At 35.8% G+C, this 14,406-nt stretch overlaps 1 protein-coding gene across 6 annotated transcripts in view; it reads right to left on the bottom strand.

Moving 5' to 3' along the window:
* Nucleotides 1-14,406, bottom strand: part of LYST (lysosomal trafficking regulator) — a 207,405-nt gene that overhangs the window by 73,985 nt on the left and 119,014 nt on the right. For 5 of the 6 annotated variants that reach the window (XM_074385348.1, XM_074385344.1, XM_074385345.1 and 2 more), the window contains 7 exons: nucleotides 14,229-14,398; nucleotides 12,128-12,358; nucleotides 11,128-11,294; nucleotides 10,322-10,474; nucleotides 5,747-5,908; nucleotides 4,918-5,109; nucleotides 2,216-2,394 (listed from right to left, as the gene is read on the bottom strand). In XM_074385348.1, the coding sequence (XP_074241449.1) occupies nucleotides 2,216-2,394; nucleotides 4,918-5,109; nucleotides 5,747-5,908; nucleotides 10,322-10,474; nucleotides 11,128-11,294; nucleotides 12,128-12,358; nucleotides 14,229-14,398 (1,254 nt within the window). The remainder of the gene's footprint in view (nucleotides 1-2,215; nucleotides 2,395-4,917; nucleotides 5,110-5,746; nucleotides 5,909-10,321; nucleotides 10,475-11,127; nucleotides 11,295-12,127; nucleotides 12,359-14,228; nucleotides 14,399-14,406) is intronic. The other variant, XM_039464278.2, reaches the window with a different exon arrangement.

Genomic DNA, 14,406 nt, shown 5'->3' on the forward strand with positions numbered 1-14,406 from the left:
AGCAAACTGACACAAGAACAAAAATTCAAACACCCCACGTTCTCACTCGTAGGTAGGTGTTGAACAATGAGAACATGAGGACACAGAGAAGGAAGCATCACACAGTGGCATCCGTTAAGGGTGGCTAGGGGAGGGACAGTGGGGTGTAGGGAGTTGGGAGGGATAACATGGGGAGAAATGCCAGATATAGGTGATGGAAGGATGGAGGTAGCAAACCACCTTGCCATGGATGTACCTATGCAACAATCTTGCATGATCTGCACATGTATCCCAGAATCTAAAGTACAATAATTTTAAAAAGCCATATACGAAAGGACAAATATTGTATGCTTCTATTTACAATAGGTACCTTGAAAAGTGAAATTCACAGAAATAGAAAGTAGAATAGTGATTACAGGGTAATGGGGGAGAGGGTGGTAAAAGTTATTATCTATTGGGTCCAGAGTTTCATTTTGGGATAATTAAAAAGTTCTGGCCTTGTGCGGTGGTTCACGCCTATAATCCCAGCACTTTGGGAGGCCGAGGCAGATGGATCACCTGAGGTCAGGAGTATGAGATTGGCCTGACCAACATACAGAAACCTGTCTCTACTAAAAATACAAAACTTAGCTGGGTGTGGTGATGTGCACCTGTAATCCCGGCTACTCGGGAGGCTGAGGTAGGAGAATCCCTTGAACCTGGGAGGTGGAAGTTGCAATGAGCTGAGATTGGGCCACTGCTCTCCAGCCTGGGAGACAGAATGAGACTCCATCTCGGGGTGGGGGAGGAGGGGGAAGTTCCAAGAGATGGATGATGGTGGCAATGGCTGCACAGCAATATGAATGTAATTAATGCCACTGAATTGTAGCCTTAAAAATGGTCAAAATGGTAAATTTTATGTCCCAAGCCATTAAAAAATTACCAAGGGCTGACAAATTTTAAATTAAAATAAAAACTATCAAAGAACAATGATAAATAAGCTTACACTGATTTTGCAATAAAAAGAGAAAAGATTCATAATAAAGACTTGAATTGTGCTATACTACTGAGTACAATAGTCACAAATTAAGCACTGCAGATAGCAATACCCCTTACCTGTGGTTTTGCTTTTCACAGTCAATCATGGTCTGAAGAGTTAAATACTATACAATAAGATATTTACTCATTGTAAAAGGAGAGAGACTACATTCATATAACTTTTTGTATATTGTTATAATTATTGTTTTATTATAGTTAATTTCTTACTATGCCTAATTCATAAATTAGACTATATCATAGGTATGTATGTATATGAAAAAACATATCATATATAGGTTTCAGTAGCATCTGTGGTTTCAGGCATTCACCAGGGGTCTTGAAATGTATTCCTCGAAGACAAGGGGTAACTACTTTATGGGTTTACCATGGAGTATTCCCTAACAATTAACCAATTGTTTTAACTATGGTCCCACTAAGCCTAGCCAAATGCTGATCAAATCACCTGCATCTGGTTTAAAACTGGAAGCAGTATATTCAGAATTCTTTCTGAGTTTTGGAAACTGCTCCTCTCTAATTACATCTAGTCCTAAGGGTCCTGTGTGAGTGACTGAGTTCTAAGTGAATCCGCACTTGGTTTTGCTGTTCAGAACTAACCAACAAAATCTAGTTTGGTTTTAGAAACTGGCATGTCATGATTTATGAGATCTGCTACAATTGGATTGGCCTTTGCTATCTATGGAGTAAACTGACCGATTTGTTCTGTTGTGTCAAATGTAAGTGACCCACAGAAACCCAAGTGAGGTGATGATAAATGAACCCTGACACTTATCAGTATTCTCTATATAATTTTGAAGGTGTCAGATATACTTAGGCCAAGATCTAAAACTCATAATAATTTAGAAATTTGAGAACAAGTAGCCATAAATATAGTCCTTTAAAAACAAACAATGTAAACTCTTAACAACAGGCATCAATGATGATGATCTACTCTTTTCTGTTGTTGATCTTACTAAACTACAACACTAGAAAATAGCCTTTAGGGTTACAGGCTTAAAAAGCAATGCTGCATGAGATGAGTCATTTTGGAAAGGGTGAATCAGCAATATATATTACTCTATAATTAAAATTCAAGTTGTCTGAGTCAAGCTCTCTGTAAGAGTACAAAGAAATACGATTTTGAAAACATACAATACAGTCAACAAAAAACCTCTATTCCCTTTGTGTGAATGAACATTTCCCATATAATCAATTTACTTACAATAGATACTTTGAATCCTTCTATCAGATATGTAAAAATTTCTTTCTGAAATGGATTAGAAACAGAAGACTGTTCATGATGAATACATTCCTCAGAAATTTCGGTCTGGAAAACTGAGGTCTTGCTTTGAGTTACATTTTCTGGAGTTCTCAAAATGTCAATAATGTCTGAATTAAACTCTTTGAATTAAAAAAAGAATACAAAATTAGTCATATCACTGCTATCTACCCATTATAAATAGTAGTAACGCTGGTAAAAATATTGTATTTAATTACTAATTCAGTTATCACAATTTAAATGTGTATCAGGTGTATTAGATGTAGTAGTTACAATGTAGTAGAAAGTGAATTCACATAAAATAATGTAGAAATTTTAAAATGCACGTCATGCAATTTAAAATTAATATTTAATTGACTAATGAAGGTAAATTAAACTGCAAAATGGTTCAAACCATGAGCTTGTTATACAAATCAAACATAAAGACCATGTCATATTTACATGAGTGGATCTAAAGAGCTGTTTCTCTGCATGTGCTATCCATTTACATACTGTGTATGTGATAATCATGGCTCAATTTCAGAGTTTAATCTGGGAGTCTGTTGCACAGAATGTACAGTAGAAAAGTCAAAGGAAAAAAAGGTGGGCGTGGTGGCTCACGCCTGTAAACCCAGTACTGTAGGAGGTGAAGGCAGACAGATCACCTGAGTCTAGGAGTTCGAAGTCAGCCTGGGCAGTGTGGTAGAACCCCATCTCTACAAAAAAATACAAAAATTAGCCAGGCATGAGGGGTATACCTGTATTCCCAGTTACTCAGGAGGCTGCGATGGGAGGACTGTTTGAAACCAGGAGGTAGAGGTTGCAGTGAGCTGCAATCACACCACTGCAATCCAGCCTTGGTGACAGAGAACCCATTTCAAAAAAAGAAAAAAAAAAAAAAGAAAAGAAAGAAAGAAAAGTAAAAAAGCTAAAAAAAAAAAAAAATTCCTTGAGTTTATCATGCTTCTCTAATGATTAACAATTACTGTTTTCTTTGTCCGTCTTCCTGAGGTTACCTGAACATTTTTTACATTACATTTTGTCTTATCTATAGTGTTTTTTTAAAAAACAATTTTCAGCTTTATTGGCATATAATTGACAAACATAAATTGTATATAATTAAGGTGTTTTGATATATAAATACGTTGTCAAATAATCATAATAAGCTAGTTAACATATCTATCACCTCACATAGTTACCATTTTTGTGTGTGTGGTGAGAACATTATTTATAGTGTTTGGAGTATATTTCTTTAAATAGCTTTTTTAAGTGATTGCTCTAAGTATCACAATTTAAGTACATATATTAATTAGCAGATATGGAAATGCAAATTAAAACCACAATAAGGTATCACTACACATCTGTCAAAATGGCTAAAAAATAATGACAACAACAAATAGTAGGTAAGGGTGTGAAGAAACTAGGACCTCTCATATATTGCTGATGGGAATGTAAAACTGTACAGCCACTCTGGAAAAGTTTGGCAGTTTCTTAAAAAACTAAATATGTAGGCCAGGCACGGTGGCTCATTCCTGTAGTCCCAGCACTCTGGAAGGCCAAAGTTAGAGGATCACCTGAGGTAAAGAGTTCAAGACCAGCCTGACCAACAAGGAGAAACAAGTCTCTACTAAAAATACAAAATTAGCCAGGTGTGGTGGCACATGCCTGTAATCCCAACTACTTGGGAGGCTGAGGCAGCAGAATCACTTGAACCCAGGAGGCGGAGGCTGCAATGAGCCAACATCGTGCCATTGCACTCCAGCCTGGGCAACAAAAGCAAAACTCTGACTCAAAAAACAAAACAAAACAAAACAAAACCTAAATATGCAATTATCATGATGCAGTAACTGCTCTTCTGGGCACTTATCCCAGAAAAATAGACTTATATTCATACAAAACCTGAACATAAATGCTTACAGACAGAGGCTTTATTTGTAACAGCCAACAACTAGAAACAACCCAGAAGCCCTTCAAAAGGTGAGAGGTTAAACAAACTGTGGCACATCCATACCACAAATATTACTCAGCAAAAAAAAAAGGAACAAACTATTGATACATGCAACAACCAGATGACTCTCCAGAGTATTACACTGAGTGAAAAAACTCATTCCAAAAGGCTACATACTGTATGATTCCATTTATGTAACATTCTTGATGACACAAAAATATACAAACGGAGGACAGATGAGAGGTTACGAGGCTAAGGAGGGGCTGGGGGGGATGAGAGGAAAGCAGGTGTGGCTAAGAAAAGGGCAACGTGAAGGACCCTCCTGGTGCTGGAAATGCTGCTGACTGTATCGACCTCACTCACCTGGTAGTGACATTATACTACAGTTCTACAAGATTCACTAGGGGAAGCTGGGTGAAGGGTATACAGGGTCTCTCTGTATTATTTCTTAACTGCATGTGAATCTACAACAATCTCAAAAGATCATACTGGAAGTGCCATATGGTTTTAAAACGGTCAATCTGGGCTAGCACTGAATGCATTAAAAAGTGGACTTTTTATTCAAGACTATCAATTCCAAATTAAAAAACTCTTAATAATATGGATGTTAAGAACTAAAAAATAATGCTGCTTAAATATCTGAAAACCAGTTTCTTCTTAGATTAATTCTCTTTCGTTTTAAAATCTGAGGAAAAACAAACGAATCCTATAGTTTTACCTTGATAAATAATCCTGTTGACTGCTAAAATGGTGAGTCTCTGCAGTCTCTGTGAAAGTTCTGTTTCAGTTGCTTGGCTAGGGTTCTCCTGGCTCATTCTCCGTTGCATCATCACGTGAAGCTCATCATTTGCCACTGAACGCATTTTCATCAGAAGCGATTCAGTTTGAGCAAGGGGAAATTTTCGAGGACCTTCAAAAGTATATAAATTAAAACATCAAATGCCAGTGTTAATAAGGATCAAGGAAACTATTTTTGCCAAAACTTTTTGATTACCAGAACATGAAAACAACCTTACTTACTACAAAGTCAATTCATACAAAGGAAAGAGTGATTAAGAGAAAGAGACGTTTCTCCCTCTTCGAAGAAGTGCAACAGTACTTTTGGTTTCAAAGTCCTAAATAACAATGTTGAAGCTAGTGACATAGCTTAGTAAAACAGAGGTCATTTGGCAAAGTTTGAGTTAAAAAGGATTGAATGGGCATAAGTAGTTCAGAACATTTTGATAAAATAGTTTCAAATACTGTTTCACTTCTTTGTATTCCAAAATCAACAGTTTTAATGCACATCATTTTTTTAGTAAGAACATTACTATTTCTGAATAATTACTGTTACTAAATTTCATAAAGTAGTATTAAAAATTGGATATAATGACAAGTAGAAATCAGTCAATGAAAGTGAAGAGATCAGAATATAATTCCAGTGATTTGTTATTAAAATGATTTAGAACATATGCATCATTTGGAATTCAATGCTACAAAAGCATTTCCTGAGAAATGTTTCCTGAGACTGAAGAGAGAGGAGTGGCATTCCTGCACCATTACTGCACCTGCTCCGGGAGGTACAATACAGGTAGAGCATCCAGGAGAAAACTGGGGGGATGAGTCTTGATTTAATGGACTGAAGGAGAAGGGCATCGGAAGTTGACCATAGGAACCAAAATGACGTCTTGGTAGGTGAGGAATAATGGAACCCTTCATTGGAATTGAACCTTTGTTTTAAATTATGAAAACATATATCAATTTCTATAAATAACTTCTATAAAAATTACTTAAATATGACTAAATTTTAACAGGTTTTAATGACTTATCCTGTAAGATACTTAAATATTTTAATACTATTTTAGATCGCTCAGTATTTTGGGTAACTAGTATTCATAATCAGTTAATATATTTTGGTAGTCAGTTTTGAGGCAAAAAATAAGAAAACACAAATATTTGTATCCTGTATATATTCAAGAGTAGTACTGTCAAACAATACACTTAGTTTAAGTAGATTCTTCCTAATGTCTACATCTGACAGCTTTCATACTGTATGTGCAGCTCATGACTATAATTCAGAGGCATGACAGTGCAATGAATAAGGAAGTGTTAGGTAAGTCTTCCTTAGTAGTATGTGTATTAATACTTGAAAAAGTGGGAGGGTATTTCAGCACTCCTGCTGTGAAGCCACACAGAGCTGGTGTGGCCTTAAGCACACTTCTTTCTGAACCTCAGTTTTCTTATACATAAGATGTGGGTTAGAAAAGAAACAGAGCTTACTTCACAGGTAGGTATTTATCACTATCTGACATTGTATTAAATATATTTGTTTACATACTTATTGATAACTTCTTCCAGTACAGTTCCCTGAAGACAGGTACAACAGTAACTGGTACATGGTTGGTACTCAAGAAATATTTGATATTTGGTGGTTGAATAAATGGATAAAGAGTCATTTTGTGGATTAAAAAAAATGGGTGTAAAATGTAATGCCTGTCTCACCCTCACAAAGAATAAATACTTTTAATTGTTAGTATTATTGGTTGAAATATAAAGAAAATTCATATGTATGTGAATTACTAATATAACTATGTGTGTGTGTGAGTGTATGACAATTGAAATATATGTCCAGCATTCTAAATAATATCCTAATGCTGACCACTTCTACCTTTATACATTAAGGGGGATGTGTAAAGTTTTTCATATTAATAAGCAGGCAAGTATATATTGCTACCTTATTTATAATACCAAAAACAAACAAGCAAAAAAACCCTTTGTTTATCTATAAAAGTTACAGATTATACATATCAAAATAATAGATTATTTGGCAATCATTAAAAATAAAAATAAAAACATATTTATGTTTCTTAATATGGAAAAAATCTACAATATAATGACTAAAAATGAAATCAATTTACAAACAGTAGGTAGAGCATGATAACATTTAGGTAAAATTACATATAAAGATATGTATCAATATAGATATCTAGACCAAAAACAGATATAGAGGCTAATGAATCAGAGCTTTGTTCATTTGGCAGCAGGCAACTTGGAGCTGCTGAGCATTCGAATAGTAAACCTGAGTGAGGTTCTAAGAAGATTAATCTGACAATAAAATAGTATCTAACTACTCTCTGCAAGAACTTAAGATCTAGATTTAACGAGAGTACTGCTGAAGAAACTTTGGTCCCAAGTTATGTCTATCCTGTGGTTCAAGGTTTGAGTAAATTTGTCTATTATTAGAGTCTGGTGTGTGGCCATAATGGAAGCTGCAGCTGCTGGCAGTCCCTACAACTCCTGCTGAAGGTGGAGGGCAGTGGCAGTCGGGCTGGAGGTGTCACTCATCTCAGTAGTTTTCAATAAATGCTAAACGAGTCTATTTAGGAATCCCCCGACTACATCTAAATATTTGTTAGTAAAGAGAACAGCTTAAGTCTTTGAAGGAATAATTCATTACTTAATTGATAGACATGACAGAAATAGAAATCCCTCTATGTCCCTTTAGTATCATGGACAAACGGACTTGAATGAGTTTTTGTAATCACACAGAAGAGCTTCAGTATTCTGCAGTTTTTGTACCTGTAGCATATAAAGCCAGTATACTTTTGATACTTTAAACTAATAGTAAAAAAATTAAAAGCACAATCTTCCCCAAGTATATGTGTAAAAAACCAACTTAGAAGCAGTTATAAAGCAACGACCGAACACATATAAAGTGGCATTTTTGCAAACTAGATTCACAAAGACAGAATTTAAATAACGGTAGTATTTAAAACAGGAAGGATTCTTGAGAGAGACTTCAGAGAGAGAGAGAGATGGGTCCTAAGAGATATCATAGACTTGGAATGAGTACATGTGGCATAGGGCACAAAGGGATGGGTATAGGGGTGCACATGCCAGCAGTCCCTAATTCTAGGATGCAGTGGTTCTTTTTTTTTTTTTTTTTTTTGAGACGGAGTTTCGCTCTTGTTACCCAGGCTGGAGTGCAATGGCGTGGTCTCGGCTCACCGCAACCTCCGCCTCCTGGGTTCAGGCAATTCTCCTGCCTCAGCCTCCTAAGTAGCTGGGATTACAGGCACACGCCACCACGCCCAGCTAGTTTTTTTGTATTTTTAGTAGAGACGGGGTTTCACCATGTTGACCAGGATGGTCTCAATCTCTCGACCTCGTGATCCACCCGCCTCGGCCTCCCAAAGTGCTGGGATTACAGGCTTGAGCCACCGCGCCCGGCCGGGTTGGATGCAGTGGTTCTTAAGAGGAAGCTGGACTGGATGACTTTTAAGGTCTTTCATTAAGCCAAAAATGTGTAGGATTCTATAAGTCTCCTATAGCTTACAGCAATCACATTTACTTAGAGTCAAAAAAAAAAAAAAAAAAAAAAGGAGAGCAGTCTAGTGAAAAAGATTAAAAGTCCATTATCTGTTTTAAAATGACTCAAACCAAAAACAAACTTGAAGCTATGCAGGGCTCTAAGGCTCAAAGTGACAAAAATGCTAATATCTAAAGAGATTAAAGAATGCTAGAGAAATCATTGACCAAAGTGATCATTAACTAAAACCAGCGATCTAAGCAGGGGAGGAACAGATATGAGAATGAGAAGTATCAATACAAAAGAAGCGCAGGGATAGTACAGGTATACTTTCTGTTATCAACAGAGGGTGAATTCCATGTGAGCAGTCACTGACAATACAAGGAGTCCTGCAAAGGAAAGGTGTCCAGCAATCATCTTCTGGCATGCAGGAAGCTGAGCGTTAATGCCAGAAGTGGAAAATAATCTATTTCTACTCAGGACAAAAGAGATGTACAGCCAGGAGGGCAGCTCAGGAGGAGAGACCACGTTCAGATATTAAATAAGGAAGAAAGTAGAGGCGCAGTAAGTTTAGTTACATAGATGTTTTAGCAGTTTTACTTATGTAAGTTTTATTTAGCACAATTTAAACATACTACTGCAAAATAATGTGTACGTGGTAGCTTTTCTTTACAAGTGAGTTTTTCACAGGGTTTAAAATTGTTGCATGGCATTGAACACAGAGGTAGCTTAACACAGGTCAAAGAAAGACTTGAACTTAAGTGCATTTAAGACAGTAAGAGTGATTAAACTTCAAACAATTTACTAAATACTCTGTTTGGAGATGGGTGTGCATGTGAGCATGTGTACATGCATATTTATCCACTATGTATACATAACGTGTGTGCATATCCTGTGTATGTGGTGTTCATGTTACCTTTCTGGGTTGTGTTCATAAAAAGATGATAGCAGATTTTGTGGAAAAAAAATAAGGAAACCTAACCATATTTATGCTTATTATTTGATGACATGTACTAATTTATAGCAAGCTCTAATATCATGTACATTTTAACCACGTGCAAGCCACCATCATCTTCCCTGACTACTGTAATAGCCTCCTCCCTGGACTCCTCACTACCTCTCTTCCTCTCTTCTAACCCACTCTCTACACAGAAGACAGAGTGATCTTTACAAAATAGAAAGCTGTTTACAGCATGCCGCCTACTTAAAACCTTTGAGAACTTCCCATTACGATAAAATCTAAACTCCTTAACAAGACCCATGTGATTAAAAATGGACTCTGGCCCATGCCATACTGTATAGCTTCTTCTAGTGTCCCACTCTCATCAAGTGACACATTCTAGCTAAATGGCTTTTAGTTCTCTGAACAAGCTCAGCTTTTCCCGTTCTTGGAAGCTCCACATAAGCCATCCATTCTGCCTGTAATACTCTTTCTCTGACTTTCTACCTTGCTAACTCCTTTCTCATCCTTTACATCTGTATTGAAATCTCACTTTCTCAGAGACTTCCTTAATTTCTGATGTAGATCAGGTTGCCTTATTATAATCTCTATTCCTAACCTCTATGTTTCCCTACTATTTTACAATCTGTGTCTGTTTTTTAAATCATTGTATCTCCAATATTTAGCACAATGCTCAGCACATGGTAGGCAGGTGCTCAAGAAATAACTGAATGAGAAAAGCACTAAAAATAAGCAGCAAAACTGTTTAACCCAGGAAAAAAAATCTTTTTTAAATTTTATGCAAAACAAGAAATATTTTAGAAATATGAATGGCATAGGAAAAGTCAAGCTAGCCTCAATTTATGGTTAATAAAATATTATTTCAATACTCGCCGGCAATGCTTTTCCGCTTTTGAACTATGGCATGATGGGGAGCAGAAGGTGACTGTAGTGAATCTGTGAGGTTTTCAGAGTCATGATTTGCAGTGGTCCTTATAAATTCCATAGCAGCCTGGAGAACTCTAAGCTGTAGTGCAACAGCCATATCTAAAAACAGAAGATACTAGAATGTTTTCAAGCTATGTGGTTATTAATTTTTTAATTGAACTGATTTTATGTATCATGCTAATAATGTTTTGTTAGATATAAATTTTAAATTTTTGATCAACATGGGGGTGACAGTAGTAGACATTTTATAATTCTTGTTAAAGGTAATTTTAAAGCAAATTTACAAATGGTCGCTAAAAACCTTCAATGAAAAATTATTAGCTTGCTCACAAATTTATTTCATTTTAAAAACTATTTCAAAGAAGAGACTTTCTTTTTCTATAAAGGCTACAGTTTAACCAGCAATTATCACATTTTTTCTGTTTCATATTCACTTTAATAATTACCATTAAAGAAAACTAAAGGGCATTACTACACAGCACATGCTTTTAAATTCTACTTGGTAAGAAAAATCAGTGACATCTTTCAATTATGTATTGCCAATTACTAACTACATGGAGGAATCACTTTTTCTGTTTTTGCCACTTTTTCCAACCCTTTTCAGGCTTCTTTTTTGAAACTGATAGATATTATCACAAAATTAATGTTAAACTTTTAGTAAAAGAGTTTCCAAGAAGAAAGAGATTAGGCTCCAATAACATATTTGTCTATTACACAAGTCCCTCCCCAAGTCCATAAAAATTAAATCTTACTTTGTGTCCTCTTGTTTTTGCTATTTTGAAGATATCCAAGCATTACAATAAGGTCTTCAATAACCCTAAAATATTGTGAGCCCGAGGAACTGCAGGCATGAATTGTAACTGCTATGAAAAGTTGCTGTATATCACAAGCAAGCAATTTATATTCACTCACAGGAATGCTAAAGACAGCAACAAAAGAACAAAACAGAACATTTATAAGAGAAAGAACAAATAATTTAAGACACAGCTAACTGATTTAAATGGTTTAAATTCCTATTCTACCAGCTCACACTCATTCATGCAGTCATTCAATATTTATTCATGCTTACTCTATGGCAGGTAATATGCAGTGTGTATGCTAGAAATAAAAAGAAGATACACTTTGACACCTGTTGAAAATACATAGTTTTTCAGAGGACTGGACAAGTAAACAGATCACTATATATTGTAGGTGGTTGTAAGCGTAACACTAGAGATTAATACAAGATACTATAAGAACACATAGGCAAGTTTCTAGTCCACACTAAGGATGAAGATTGTGTGGGTACAAACAGGAACATTCTATGAAGGGTTCTCAGAGAAGATGAATTTGACTATTAAACCTCTCTGAATCTTGCTTGTATAAATTATAGTTATTTTTAGGACTAAAAGAGGTAACAGATTTAAATTTATATTAATCATTTATAAATATCCAATAAATATGAATTAGTTATTTCTGCCCTTCAATCTTAATCTTGGTATTAGGCCTATAATACTTCTCTCCATCTGGGTTTTCCAAATCAAGCAAGGGTTAGAAACTAACTTGAGCCAGTTAATAAAGTAGCATACAGGGACATTCAGTAAACACAATTTTCTTTCTTTCTATTTTTTTTTTCCTTCTATTTTAGGTTCAGGGGTACACAGGAAGGCTTCTTACACAGGCAAACTCGTATATTAAAGTAAATTAACACTAAAGTTTTCCTGTTCTAAAGTATTTATAAGATGTAATTTTAAATAATAATTTTAAACTTACTTCTTTTCTAATCCATTCAGGGCTGCTACTGTATTACATAACACATAGAGTAGACCATTATCCAGCAACATATCTGCTACCTTAGAACAAGAATTTAAAATTTGGAGAAGAAGTAAAAGAGCATTATGCAAGAGTATGTTGTCATATAGAGAGGTCTCTATTAGTCCCAGAATAGGAATGACAGACCACTTCTGAAAAAGTCCCAAGTTTTTCACATCTTCCAGATCAAATCTAGAATAAATAACACACAGTTAAGAGCACATTAGAAACAATTAGCCACAAAATAAGAAAATATGGCAGCAACCATGGGTCATTTTGTTAACTTGATTTTGAAGTCATAAAAAAAATTGGGGGAGTAAGATTTCTTAACCTGTTTTTAAGATTTAGAGTCCCTCCAATAACAGGGTAAAAGCTGTTGCTAGAAGTCCATCCCAAGATACATACACAAACATTTAAATGAAATATGCATGCAATTTCATGGTTTTAACTGATTTATTTTAATTCATCCATGAGCGCCTTATATCCAAAGAAACTCTATGTTTGGGGGCCACAAGTGCACAGGAAAATTATTATTATTATTTTACTAGTATTTGAGAGACAGCTAGTAAAAAGAGGTCTAGCAAAAGAATGATTCTTGAGTTCTTATCCTGATGCCATTTGCCTCTGCGATGGAATGAAATTAACTAAGAATTTTGTGCCTCATTTTCCTTATCTGCCAAAAATACGTGGTGAAATAGTCCTTCTTTTCTTCTCAAGGCTACTGTGAGAATCAAATAAGGCAATGCAGAATTGCTTTGTGAAAACCAAACGTTGTATGTAAATGAAAGGTAGCACTGAAACTGCTGTAATAATTTAGTAAATTCTTTAAGGTTTCAATCTGTCTACCACAATAGACACAAATTTCTCTCTATTCTATCATAAGCAGAAATTACGTTTAATTTCTGCCAAACTTCTGGTGTGGGAGAAAAATATTCTTTTATTTTTACACTTATTTGCTAATCTATCAGCATTCTACTGGGGTCAAAACTCAGCCATCAGTGTATCCAGCAATTCCAGATGAGGGATTTACTCCTCTTCCAGATAATCTGAAGGCTCTGAGGAGAGTACGGAGCTCCTGTATAGATCCTTTATGTAATTTGTCACTAAGAATACACAAGCCATCTTTCTTTTTTCTTTTCCTCTTTTTTTTGAGACAAAGTTTCATTCTTGTTGCCCAGGCTGGAGTGCAATGGTGCAATCTTGGCTCACTGTGACCTCCACCTCCTGGGTTCAAGTGATTCTCCTGCCTCAGCCTCCCAAGTAGATGGGATTACAGGAATGTGCCACCACGCCTGGCTAATTTTGCTTTTTTTTTAGTCCCTGAGACAGTTTCATCATGTTGGTCAGGCTGGTCTCGAACTCCTGATCTCAGGTCATCCACCCACCTCCATCCCCCAAAGTGTTGAGATTCCAGGCATGAGCTATCTTGCCCAGCCTCATCTGTCTTTTCAGTTAATCTTCTCATGTTAATACTACATGCCAAATCTTAGCTATCACTTTCATCTGATGCAGTCTTTATTTGTTTCTAGTTTCTAACTAGTGAATTAACTATGAAGGATGAAGTTATATTAGAAAGAATATCATATGGCAAATACTACATTGATTTACCTGGAAAATAACTTTTAGCAGATTTTTTCTAACAGTGATCAAAATATTTTGTTAAGAATGAGTTCACTAAATTTACATTTAAGACAAAAGATCTTGTCGGGCGTGGTGGCCCATAGCTATAATCCCAACACTTAGGGAGGCCAAGGCAGGAGGATGGCTTGGGGTCAAGAGTTTGATACCAGCCTGGGAAACAGAGCAAGACCCATCTCCACTAAAAGTTAAAAAAAAAAAAAAAAATTAGCCAGGTGAGTGCCTGTAATCGTAGCTATTTAAGAGGCTGAGGCAGGAGGATCCCTTGAATCTAGGAGTTTAAGACTGTAATGAGTTGAGCCATGATTGTGTCTCTCTGTACTCCAGGCTGGGTGACAGAGTGAGATGCTGTCTTAAATATAAAAAAAAAGAAAACAAAAACACAAAAGATCCACAATTATAGCAAAGGGAAGAATGCACTTACTCTTCATCAAAGCCAACACGTCGACCAAAGAACATTTCAATGAAGCATTCTAACAATTCTTGAGTTCCTCGATGAAGATACAACTGGTTGGCCAGCAAGGAAAATCCACGATTCTTCAGAAATTTATCTTTTTGTTCCTTAGATGCTCTAGCAAAATATGCATCTAATAGCTAAAGAA

Source organism: Saimiri boliviensis, chromosome 14 (assembly GCF_048565385.1).
Source record: "Saimiri boliviensis isolate mSaiBol1 chromosome 14, mSaiBol1.pri, whole genome shotgun sequence".
In the NCBI taxonomy this organism is placed as follows: Eukaryota; Metazoa; Chordata; class Mammalia; order Primates; family Cebidae; genus Saimiri; species Saimiri boliviensis.